At 44.3% G+C, this 12,852-nt stretch overlaps 1 protein-coding gene across 1 annotated transcript in view; it reads left to right on the top strand.

Annotated features, from left to right (window-relative positions):
- The first annotated feature begins 346 nt into the window (after positions 1-346).
- AKAP10 (A-kinase anchoring protein 10) overlaps positions 347-12,852 on the top strand; it is a 77,277-nt gene continuing 64,771 nt past the window's right edge. The window contains exons 1-2 of the mRNA XM_056135731.1: positions 347-612; positions 8,500-8,547. Coding sequence (XP_055991706.1) covers positions 525-612; positions 8,500-8,547 — 136 coding nt within the window. The 5' untranslated portion in view covers positions 347-524. The remainder of the gene's footprint in view (positions 613-8,499; positions 8,548-12,852) is intronic.

Here is a 12,852-nt window from a genome sequence, read left to right as displayed (position 1 = left end):
CTTTCGCCGGCACTGGAACGGAGGAGCCTGCTACGAAGGCTGTTTCTCGGCCCCACCCGGGAAGCCGGCGCCGGCAGTGCGCCCGCGGGACTCGTTCCTCGGGGTAAGCGGGGGTGGCGACGCCAGGGAAAGAGGGTTTGCCGGCCAGGGCCTTTCAGTCAACTGCCAGGCCTTCTAGCAGGCGGTGTCGGCTCAGAGCAGAGCCGGCTCCGGGAAAGCTCGCTTGTCGGGCTCTCCCGGAGGCTGCAGCTGCAGCGCCCACGGCGGGCCCGGGCCCGGGTCACGTGGCGGGCGCGCCCCGCCCCCTCGCCGGAGGAGGCGGGAGAGGCGGGGCCGACGCGACCTCCCGTGAGGCCTCGCGCGGGGAAGGACCGGAACTCCGGGCGGGCGGCTTGTTGATAATATGGCGGCGGGCGCTGCCGGGGCGCCGGGACGCTGCCGCGGGGCCCTCGGCCGGAGGAGGGGGCGCGCTTCGGGCTAGTGCGGAGGCCGCTGCGCTCCCGGGAGTCCGGGCCGGTCGCTGGATGAAGGGAGCCGGGCCCTCCCCGCGCCAGTCCCCCCGCGCCCTCCGGCCCGACCCGGGCCCCGCCATGTCCTTCTTCCGGCGGAAAGGTAGCGGGCGGCGGGCCGGGCGGCGGGCGCGGGCCGGGCGGGCGCGGGCGCGGGCGCGGGTGCGGGTGCGGGTGCGGACCGGACGGGCGCGGGCCGGGCGGGCGCCTCCGGCGTGCACACACCGTGGCGTGGAGCCGCCTCCCGGCCGTGGCGCTGCGCCCGACACTGCCGGGTCGGGAGGGAGGGTCGGTCCCCGATAGTTCCGGGGACCGGAGCCCCCGACTTTCTCAGACCGGTGAGGGGGAGCACGTGAGCGCTTGCCTCCTCTGCCGGCGTCGCTGCTCGTTCCCGCCGCGCGGGCGGAAGGTCTGTCCAGAGGGAGCGTGGCCCGCCGCGCGGAGTCCCCGCTGGAGACTGCCCTCGGTGACTTGGCAGGTTCCTGCCCCCGGACCCTGGCTTGTCCAGCGGAGGGCTTACGGAGAGGCGGGGCGGTGGGTCCTGCGGACGGTTGCTGGCGTTTCAGTGGAGATGTAGATGCACAGTGGCAAGTACGAGCCTTTGGGTGACAGTGGTTCTCATGTCAGATCTTGTTGCTTCGGAGGAAGTGTACCAGACAGAAACGGTCTTTTTTTTTTTTGCTGGGAAAAGTACTAAACTAAATCAGGGGCTTGGGCTCACATGACAGCCCTGCGAGACAGGAAAGTGTTTATTCACTTTTCGCTCCTTTCTCGTCTCCTAAAGCTGCCGTCCTACTAATAACTGAAGTAGTCTTTTTTAAATACATAGACATTTAGAAACTGATGCTTTGTGATAAATATATTATGGATTTATACCCAGAAACAGTGCTAAAGGAACGCCACGGGATGTTAAGATAGGACGAGAATTTTTTTTTTTAAGTACCTTGATAGAGTTAATGATTGATTTGTTTGCCCTGTTTAAAGTTTTGCGTTTCCTCTTTTCAAAGGGGAAAACTCTTCAATGTATAACGAAGGAAATTGGGTGTTGCACAACAAACTATTGTCTCTGCTCACCAAGTACTTTGAATACCTACTGTGCTAGGCTGTCAGCTTCGACCAAGGTGTGCTGGGCTAGACAGGCAATAAATAAATAAATCTCTGTCTTTTTTTTTTCTATTTTGCTTGTTTGCTTTTCATTCTTTCTGCTTACAAATTATGAAAGAGATGTCTGAGGAAGGAAATGTCTTGGTTAGATATGAGAAAGGCCTTTGCCAGAAAACATTGAAATTTAGAGCTGGAGTCAGTAGGAAGTAACATACATCAGGAAAGAGCATTTTCAGAGATGAGGAGGCCAGGGTTTAGTGTCCTTCAAGAAAGAAAAGGTCACTGTGAGTTAGGCAGAGGAGGAGATAAGGATGATATGATTCGGAACTATGTTGTCCAAAATTAGGTTTCATTCCAAGAGCAGAGGCAGTGTTAATTTAAAAATTTAAAGTGGAGGGACCAGAGCAGGTAGGGTGCTTGCCTTACATGTGGCCAACCTGGATCCCATTCCCTGCATCCCATATGACCCTGAGCCCGCTGGGAGTAATTCCTGAGTGCTGAGCTAGTAACCTGAGCACTACTGTGTGTGACCCCCGAAACAAAAAAAATCCCCCAAATTTAAAGTGGATTTAAAAATATGTATTATATATAATAATAATGTGTGTGTGTGTGTGTGTGTGTGTGTGTGTGTGTGTAATTCTAGAGGCCAGAGAAACAGTATAGAGGTAAGATACAGAGGTAAGACACTAGCCTCGTATCCTGGTTTATCCTCAATACCATGTGGTTCCCAGAGCACAGAGCTGGGAGTAGCCCCATGGCTACTCTTCACCCCACCCACCAAAAATAATTCTGTATGCCGTTTGGCAACTGAATATGGCAAAGGTATTAGTTGGATATGGTCCTGTTTAGAAATTCATCCGACCTTTAAATGCCATTTAAAAATGCTACCTATATACCAATGACAGCCAAATTGGTATCTGCAGCTTTAATTCTCTTTCCTGAATCCAGATTGGTATCCACCTGCCAGTCTGTGTCTCTAGCTAACAGATATTTTTAATGGAAAAATTGCAAATAGATTTGTATGTTAACAAATAAAATGGATAAATCTTTAGCTTTTATCAAAAAGTACTAACTGCATTAAAGTTTAACTCCACATTTAAGTCTCCTAAAATGATACATGTGTTTCTTCTCAATTTTATTTCTGCTCTTTTAATCTCTTAGACTAAAGCTTTAGTGCATACTTAAACTTCTGTTCTTCTATAAAATAGATACAGATTTTTTTAAATTATATCTGACCAGTCAGCAAGTCTCTTCCATTTACCCCACAACGTCCAAAATCCTACCTCTGACCATTAATATCATGCTCTATGCAGTCATATCTACTTCCAGTTCAAGACATCCCCTGGAAGGTTTTCCTTTCCTTCCTTGGCTTAAATGTCCAGAAGCTGGTATTGAAAAATGAAGAGGTCATTGTTTCGCCATGATTTTCAGCTTGGTTTCCCTCCTGTCCTTGGCATATATTTACCAACTACATTATGACACACCTGTATTCATAATCCAGTGGTTTCCTGGATGTGGCCCTCCATAATCAAGGTCCCATTTTATCTCCCTTTAATACTCATTCCTCGTGCGCCCCTCCCCATCACTCCTTTTTATTTATCTTTAAGGTCCATTCCCACCTCTAACAGGACCCTTGCACTTGGTCTTTTGCCTGAAAACAAAAATCCACCTCTTTTACCCCCTGTTCTTTGATTATTTAATATCTTGGTAAAACTTTCTCTGACTGCCCTACTTAAGACTGCCATTCCCTGATCCCTGAATTTTAATCCCCTTACCCTACTTCAATTTTTTTTCTCTACAGTGACTCTGTTGCTCCATATATTGTATTAGAATGGCAGCTTGAATTCTCTTTCCTGAATCCAGATTGGTATCCACCTGCCAGTCTGTGACAGATATTTAATGGAAAAATTGCAAATAGATTGCATTGTATGAGAGGGTGGAGAGTTTCTGGCCATACCCAACAGTGCTCTTGGATTATTCCAGGTTCATGTGTGATCAAACTCAGGCCTCTTGCATAGATTTTTGTGCATAGCTGTCCTCATACCTAAATCAGTGCCTTGGATATAATTAGAAATTTAGTTTAAAATGGTTTTTGAATAATTAAAAATATAATAAAAATAAATTAAAAATCAGCTGATAGTAAATGTTGTGCTTAGAATTTAAATGGCAATATGAGAACAGGTTACCAGATGACAATTGGTGTCAGTTACAGATGGGATCATATAAGGGAAGACTTGTCTGAGAAATGGTGTTGAAGCTGATTCTGATTGAGGACAACCACCCGTGTTAAGTAGAACTGCATTCCAGACAGAAATGAATACAGATGTCCTGAGGCAGGAGTGAACTGGTGTGTTTAAGGAGCAGAAGGAAGAAACTAAATTGTCGAGGAGGGGGATGTGCTTTGGAGATAGAAATAATGACCTCAATAAATGATGGCAGGGAAAATAGAGAAAGCTTTGCACACAGAGCTCTTGAACTAGGAGGAATTAACTAATCCTCTTTTCTTGTTTTTTTTTTTCTTTTATTAAAGACCGTCTCCTTTCAATCTTTAATCTTGGCTGATGGGGGTGGTGGTGGGTGAGTGGGTGGTTTGGGCTTACCCTTGGCAGTGCAGAGCTTAGTCCTGGCTCTGCTCAGGGAGCACTCCTGATGGTGCTCAGGCAACTATATGCGGTGCTGGGGATCCAACTGGAATTGGGGTTGCGCTTGGGTCGCCACTTGCAAGTTACGTACTTGATCCCCTCTACTGTCTCCTTCAGTCTGTCTTCACTCTTGATATGTGGTGAGGGGGAAGAAAGAAGTAGAGAAAAACTTTGGCCGGACAGTGGCACATACCTTTTCTATTCATACTTTTTAAATGCTTTAAGCTTTTAATTTGCTTCCATTTTTGTGAAATGAAAGCCACTTAAAAGACTAAATGTTTATATCTTCAGTGTACAGTATTACTGTATCACACTCACAAAGTGCCACTGTACCTCCTCTGCAGGTGGTAGGACCCTTTTAGCTCACTACCCCTCCCAGTTTCTTTCACTGTCAGTAAAGTTGTTGCTGTTGTCAGAGTCTTTTGGTTTTATTGTACGTTGTTTTCCTTATATCTTTATATCTTACATGTAGTTGAGATCCTTCTGTAGTTTTCTTTCTCCTTCTGACTTACTTTGCTTAGCATGACCTGTTATAGTTCTAGCCATGTTTTAGCAAAAGATAAGGTTTCATGCAAGACTAAGTATGTTTAATTACTACATCTCCTTTATCTTGTACATCTTCCTACATCACCTTTATTCTTCACCTGTAATTGAGTTATTTCCAAATCTCGACTGTGTGAATAGTGTTTGGAGGACTGCAGAGGTGTCTGTATTCTGTCCGTGTGATCTGACCAGTGCCTGCAGCTGACTGCAGAGGCCTGTGCCGGTGCAGGCCCTCTAGAGCAGTTCGCTGGGTATCTGTTAAATGGTTTCCCTTCTGCTGGGGAACGGAGTGTGTGTTCAGGGGTCAGGTAGTATTTCTTACCCAAATCATAGGCAAGATGGGAATCTAGGAAAGGCCTCTGGATTAATCTAGTGTTTTGTTTTGTTTTGGACCATACCTTGTGATCCCAGGCTTACTCCTGGCTCTGTGTTCAGGAGGCCATATACAGAGCCTGGGATCAAACTGGGGTCAGCTGTGTGCCTTAAACCCTTTACTATCTCTCTGGCCCTAATCAAGCTTTTTAAAGTTAAGGATCATGAGTCATTGGCAGAAAGGATGGAAAGTAAAATGTCATCAAGACAGGTGAGCAGTGCCATGGAAGCTAAAAGACATTTTTTAAAAAATAAAAGGGGGGGAAGTATTGTGTTGAATGTTACTTGCGAGGTCAGGAGAAATAGAAATTGCCACTTAGATACTGTAGAAGCAATTCATAATGCTTGTAAGTGGAGGAGGGTCTGGAATGGATTAAGGGAAAATGTGAAATGAAGAAAATATAGTAAGGATGCCCTTTTCAAGAAGCTTTGCTTGGAAAGTAACGAAAGGGAGCAAATACTGGAAGATACTATTGGGTTAGGGTTAGGGTTTATTTGATTTTCAAAATAAATGGTAGAGCAGAACCAGAGAATTCAGCCGCTTTGCGTGCAGGAGGCCGGGTTCTGTCCTGGAGCTCGTATGGCTTCACTTGCACTGCCAGGTGCAGCTCCTGAGCACTGTTGGTGGACCCACCAAAAGAAGAACCCTACAACAGTTGCATGCTGGTAGGAATAATTTTGTATAGAGGGAGATCTTGTAGTCTTATAGAGAGGGAGAAAAGGAGATGTGTTTAGCATGAAGGAAGAAAGAAAACGTAAGGGGTGGGGATAACTGATTCTAGGTGTGCAAAGGACCCTGGGTTCAATCCATGGCACTCTGTGGCCTCCTGAGCACTGCTGTGTAGCCCTGGTGGCTCCCAGAACCAGTGGAGAGACCTTTCCAAAAGAAAAAAAAGATCATGGGAAGGCTAAAAGTAAAAGGATGAGAAACGTGAGCAAAGTAAAAACAGGTTTGATCTTTGCAAATAGCACATGCGCGCGAGTACACACACGGTGAGTTTGGGGTGGAATGGGAAGAAAAAGAATTATTCCCAGATAGACCTGATTGTATGTAAAAGTCTACACATGGTTCATTAAAAGTCTTTAGTTTGGTATGCAAGTAAAAACAAATGTATGGAATTTGCAAAATGTAATTGAGGGATGTAAAAGAATTAAGTAGAGTATACTGTGTTCATTGATAGAATAAAACCAGAAAGATGGGAGCATTTCCAATGAACCATTGCATTGATGGTCCTTAAAGAAAAGTTTTAGGACCAGGGCAAGTTGTCATCTGTAGTGAAAGAAAGTTTGATGCGAAAAAAAGAGGTAAAAGAAGTTTTGCTAAAAAAAAAAAGAGTGAAGATGGTTAAAATAGTCATGTGGGAGTATAGGAATTGGTGACACGACTGTTCACCAACTTGGGTTTGATCCGCAGAACCATGTGGCCCCTCTTCTCCTGGATATCCTCAGGCCCTGGGTGTGGCCCTCAAAGTCCTTGGTCACCACAGGGGTGGTCCTCTTCTTCCTGGCGCAGTGGCACTGCATCCTTGGGCTCTTGCATGGAACTGCTTGGCTGGTTGGCATGGGGACCCTGCGTCTTGCAAACACATCCGTCATGTCACGGTCACGGTCCTCCCGTTGTTCATCGATTTGCTCGAGTGGGCCCAGTAACATCTCCATCATGAGACTTGTTGTTACTGTGTTTGGCATATCGAATACGTCACGGCTCTGCCCTCTGCCGGGCGGGCGAGATACTCTTGGTAGCTTGCCGGGCTCTCCGAGAGGGGCGGAGGAATCGAACTCGGGTCGTCATGTTGGCCACTTGTAAGGCAAATGCCCTACCGCTAAGTTTACCTTGCATCTTCCTTAGATACTACATTGGTAACATATCTACAATAGATATGTTTTGCGTGTGTCATAGAAAAGACAGTATATTTTGCTCAAGGAAAAGTTCTATTAAGTCTTGAACATTGTTAAGTGTGTACTTGATGAGTAATACAGAAGTAATATATGATGCACAAAAAAAACTGTTTTTACACGTGTCTAGTTGCTAGTTCCATTTTAAGCCACTTTTTTTTTCATTTGCAGTCTACTATATACTGTAATTACTAGTGTTAACTATTACTCACCTAGTTTTATAAGTCAGGAAACTTGAAACTCAGAGAAATAAAGTAGCCTGTCCAGGATCAGATCCAAGGCTATTAAATGACAGTACCAGACACAGGTATTCTTTTTTCCCCCCCTATTTCATTTTTTATTTATTTTTATTTTTAATTTTAAAAAATTTTTATTAGTGAGACACCATGAGGTACAGTTGTAGACTTACAAATTTTTGTGCTTGGGTTTCAATTATACAATGATCAAATACCCATCCCTCCACTAGTGCCCATTTTCCACCACCAAGGATCCCAGTATCCCTCCCACTCCCCGTCCCCCACATCCAACCCTGCCTCTGTGGCAGGGCATTCCCTTTTGTTCTCTCTCTCCTCTTGGGTGTGACACACATATTTTTTTTTCTTATAGAATATGAATTTATTTTCATCCTTAATCTCCAGCAGGTTAACCTTTCTGTTATTATAACTTATGTTTCTTAAAAAGGAAATAGTCTTTTTATTTTTTTAGTGCTTTCTTTTTTTAACTTTTATTTATTTATTATTAATAAAACACCATGAGGTACAGTTACAGACTTACAAATTTTTGTGCTTGGGTTTCAGTTATACAATGATCAAGTACTCATCCCTCCACCAGTGCCCATCCTCCACCACCATGGGTCCCAGCATCCCTCCCACCCCCCGCCCCCCCCATCCCACCCTGCCTCTGTGGCAGGGCATTCCCCCTTGTTCTCTCTCTCTCCTTTTGGGTCCTTGACACAGGTATTTTTAATGTGTGTCCTTGTAATCACTCTGGATCAGGTGTTCCAAACTTATTTGGCCTACCACCCACTTTTCAGGAAAAAGTCACTCAGTGCTCCCCTAGAAATCGAGTTTCTTTAATCATAAAAGCAGTACCATCCCCCCGTCCCCCGTTTGGTCCGTCCCCCCCGAACCCCCGTGCCACCCCCCTCCCTCCGCGTTGAGCCCAAGGTTACTTGCCTTGGGTTGCTTGCCGCCCCTTTGAATTATTCCTGTGCACCTACCCAGGGAATGAAACATTGTTTTAAGATATTTTTGAATGTTGTTTAAAGGGAATTTAGAATAACTTCCCCTAGCATCTGCCCTGTCCCCCTCCAAGGAAATTAGTCCATCGTTTCTAAAACAGTGCTGTCAAGTGTTAGAATAAACTTGTCTGGTTTTTACGATGTATAGGATGGGTCCTCTTGACTGACTGATCTTGTTGCTCTTTTTTTTTAGTGAAAGGCAAAGAACAAGAGAAGACCTCAGATGTTAAGTCACTTAAAGGTGAGTTCAGTGACATTCATTATTATTAAACTGCGTTACATTTACGAATTGCTGTATTTTGTATCTTTCTCCCTTTTGATATTATTCCTTTCTGCCATCTATTTATGACTGATTTGTTTCCTAAGTTGCCTATCAATTTTTTTCTCATAAAAGATGTAGTGTCTACAGTGTCCATATTCATTATACATTTGGTTGTTTCCTAAAAGCAATTCATTGACTTCATAAAATAAAAAGTGGGAGGCCAGAGAGATAGTACAGTGGGTAGGTATTTGCCTCATACACAGTTGACCAGGTTTAATCCCTGGCACTGCATATGCTCCCCTGAGCCGGCCAGGAGTCATCCTTGATTGCAGAGCCAGGGGTAAACCCTGAGCACCTCTGGGTGTGACCTAAAAGCTAAATAAATAAATGAAAAGTGAGGGTTTATGCTTTGCTTGAAGAAGGCCTGGGTTTGATCCCTGGTACCACATAGTCCCCTGAGCACTGCTGGGTATGGCCCAAAAGAACCAAAAATCTCTTTAAAAAGACTCGAGAGCTAGCCCAGCTGGTAGAGCATATGCCTAGCATGCATGAAAACTTGGGTTCCATCCTTAGCACCAAGCATCCCTCTTTCCTCGCTTCCCAGGACCATCGGGGTAGCTCCCAGATGCCTGATCCTGAACGGTCAGATTGTGCCACCTGGTACCAGCTAGAATTGAGCCCTATGAAACATAAATGAAAAGCAGAAATACTAGGCTAAGCAGTCTGACGACTGTATGGAAGCACTGTCACTTACAAGGCTTGATTTTCTGTTGTTTATTCAGAAATGTTTATTCAGGATGATGCTAATTTTCATTACTTTGGATGGATGGCCTTAATTTAAAATGTATTCAAAGTATATTTCTGGAATCAATGTATTATCTATAGTAATAGCTTGTTGCTGGGTTGGTGCAGTGGGGGGGGGGGGGGAGTGGCGCACCAAGTGGTGCTAGGGACTTCTTTTAGGTTGTAATATGTGCCATAGTTTTACTTGTGTACATAGATTAGAATGGGAAAATTAAAACAAATTATTTTTATAGTCATTATATCTGGACTCCTTACCAGGCTATTTTCACTCAGGGTGCCCAGAGCCTCAGCAGCTAACCTCCACTACCCAACCGCCGCCATGCTCCAGGCCACGCGGCACATCATGGGATACTTCCTACCCATTTTCCATCATTGCCACACCATATTTGATGGGGTTCAGACATTAAGCAACAAATCATAGCGAGAAATACACACACCACCACCACCACCACCCCCGCCTCCCCGCTCAGAGAGCCCGGCAAGCTACCGAGAGTATCCTGCCTGCACAGGCAGAGCCTGGCAAGCTCCCCGTGGCATATTCGATATGCCAAAAACAGTAACAATAACAGGTCTCATTCCCCTGACCCTGAAAGAGCCTCCGATCGTTGGGAAAGATGAGCAAGGAGAAGCTGCTAAAATCTCAGGGCTGGGAGGAATAGAGATGCTGCTGGCGCCGCTCAAGTAAATCGACGAACAACGGGATGACAGTGATACGGTGATACAGTCATTATATATAAATCCCACAAATTATTTAGTCTACAAGTTGCTACTTAGATTTTTATTTCAAATGTTTATAGTGTCTAGCATTGAGTATTAATTCTTTATGCTCAATTTGCCAGATATATCAGTTATGACTTAATAGATTGATAAGAATAGTGAAGATAAAAATAACCTTTCAGCCTTATTTTCTGCTTGTTTTTGATTGTTTGATGTCAGTTGAATCTCTTGTTTATACTGATGGCTTTTTATTTATTTACTTTGGTTGTTAATTGTGGGGACCTCATCTGGTAGTGCTGGTTAGACAAATAAAAACAAGTAAAGCTACCATTTATTGAGGACATATAGCATACATACTGTGTTCTAGGCATTAGACAAAACTGGGACTAGACCAGTGACTGGGATCTGTCCCTCATTGAACTTGCAGGTTTGTGTGGGAAGAAGGCTGTTAATCAGATGGTTCCAGGAATGGTTTGGGTTAGATTGGGAGTAATGGAAATAAAAATATCTGGACAGGTCAGTTTAGAAGGTGAAAAGGATAAAACCTTGTTATTCAGATTTGTCATTATTAACCCAAATAATGGGTTATTGGGCAGAGGGACATTTTAGGTTAACCCCTATCCTGTAGGCTTTCTAAGAGTGACTGGTAGAGAACCAAGCCCGAATGTTATAAATTCAGTTTTGGTACATTGAATGAGAGGTGCTTTTGAGACATTCATAGGGAATTTGAAAAGGATTTCATAGGGAAATTGAAAAGGAAAATTGGCTTGAGGGAAATGTGATTAGGTTTGATATTTGGGTATTTGACTTGAGATGGTAAAATCACAGTAAGGAATGTGAACAGTTAGAGTGGTTGTACAATGGGGAGTGCGCTTGCCTTGCATGTACCCAACTTGGATCCAATCCCCAGCATCCCAGATGTCCCCTGAGTCCTTCAGGGGTGTTCGCTGAGGTCAGAGCCAGGAATAAGCCCTGGGTGCCGCTGGGTATGGCCCCAAAACATACGAAATGCTGGTGGGAAATGAAGATACAGAATCAAGGCCCAGCTCGAGGAGCACAGAGGAAGCCCTGGGAGCTGCTGTGGAATGGGCTCATGTTAAGGGTCCTCATGAGTGCCAGAGACTTTCCCCTTAAATTAGCAAGAGTTAGTGGTTCTTTCCCCCCGCTCTTTTGGATGTGTTTTTATATTTTTACCTGTTTTGCCTAGTTTTTTTTCTATTTTAATTTTTTGTTTGTTTCTGGGCCACATCCATTGGTGCTCAGGGGTTACTCTTGGCTCTCTTCCACCTCAGGGGATCGAATGAGGTGCTGGGAATAGAACCTGGGTTGGCTGCAGGCAAGGAAAGCATCCTGCTTACTGTACTACTTCGCTGGCCCCAATTTTAATTATTTTTACTTCTGTGCAGTGGATTTACACTACATTTCAGGCATCTGTTTCATCACACCACACCTCCCTACCTCGAGAATGCCGACATGCCTCTTCCTTCCACCACTGCCCTTGCTGATCTTGTCCCCTCACTGTGCTCACATCTTTTTTAGCCAGCTCAGTTCATTCTTGGGGTCTGCCGTGACTGGTCATTATTTGTTCTCTTAATATGTTTCTTTCTGTGCCACATATGAGTGAGGTCATTTGTTGTTTGTCTTTTCTCCTTTGACTCACTTTGCTTAGCATGACACCCTCCTCTATCTAAGTTGCACTGAACTGCAAGATTTTATCTTACAGCTGAGCAGGATTCCATTGTGCTTATATGCCATGATTTTGTTAGTTTTTTTTTCTCTTTCTTAGCTTTAAGAGGGATCATTGATAGAAGAGGAAATGAAGAAAATTTGAGAAATACTGTCCAAAGAATAGTTTAAGACTTGGATAATGTGCTCCCTGGTAGGAAGAATAAAAAGAGAGAACCTTAGGAAAAACAGTAGTCATGGAAAGAGATTATTTGATACAGTGAGCATTTAATAAATAAATTAGTAGTAAAAGAGTAAGAGAGAGGAACAAAAAGAAGAGAATACAGTGTAATAACACAGAGAGCAAAGGAAGGAGAGCGGTCCAGAAGGAACGCATGAAGGAAGCTGCTGGTCCTGGTAGAGAAGGCAAGAAGCCGTGTAAGATGAATAGCGTTTGTGTCTTCATAAACATCTGATTAAAAAACAATTTTCTCAACACCTAATCATTTTATTTATTTCTTTTTCCTTATTGTATTGTTGGTAGGGCCCTCCCACGGGGTACTGGCCATCAGAGATACTGGAGACATAATGATAACACTTGGCCAGCTGGGCTGGGCAGTTCAATGCTTTGACCCAACAGTGCAGACCTTCCTGGGTCCTGGGTGTTGGGAACCACTTGGGCCATGTGTTTGGGAGACCATGTAGTTGGGAGGCCCAAGCTCAGAACTGGAACATGCAAAGCATGCATCCCTGACCCTGGGCTCTCACCCTGGCCTGGCCTCACCATTGTTTGCGTTGTATTAGCTATGTATCTAGTTCTGCTGCCTATGCACTTGCTAAAATGGTTTTGTCTCCAATTTATTGTAAAAAATAAAAACCGAACAAGACTTCTAAATTGAAAAAGTCCTTTGAAGACAACTTCATTGTAATTCTCCCAAGTATTATTGAATTATTGATAAATATGGATACCTGGAAAACAGGTATGCACATTTTTACTTTTGTCTGCTTTCTTTTATAAACATCTCAAAAGAATAGTTGATTTAACTATAGTACCACGTGCTCTTTATAGGAACTATTGCCAAGTATTACTTAGATTCA

This window comes from Sorex fumeus, unplaced genomic scaffold (assembly GCF_029834395.1).
Source record: "Sorex fumeus unplaced genomic scaffold, SorFum_2.1 ptg000122l, whole genome shotgun sequence".
In the NCBI taxonomy this organism is placed as follows: Eukaryota; Metazoa; Chordata; class Mammalia; order Eulipotyphla; family Soricidae; genus Sorex; species Sorex fumeus.
The sequence above is the reverse complement of the archived record's forward strand: the minus strand, read 5'-3'. Positions and strand labels throughout refer to the sequence as shown.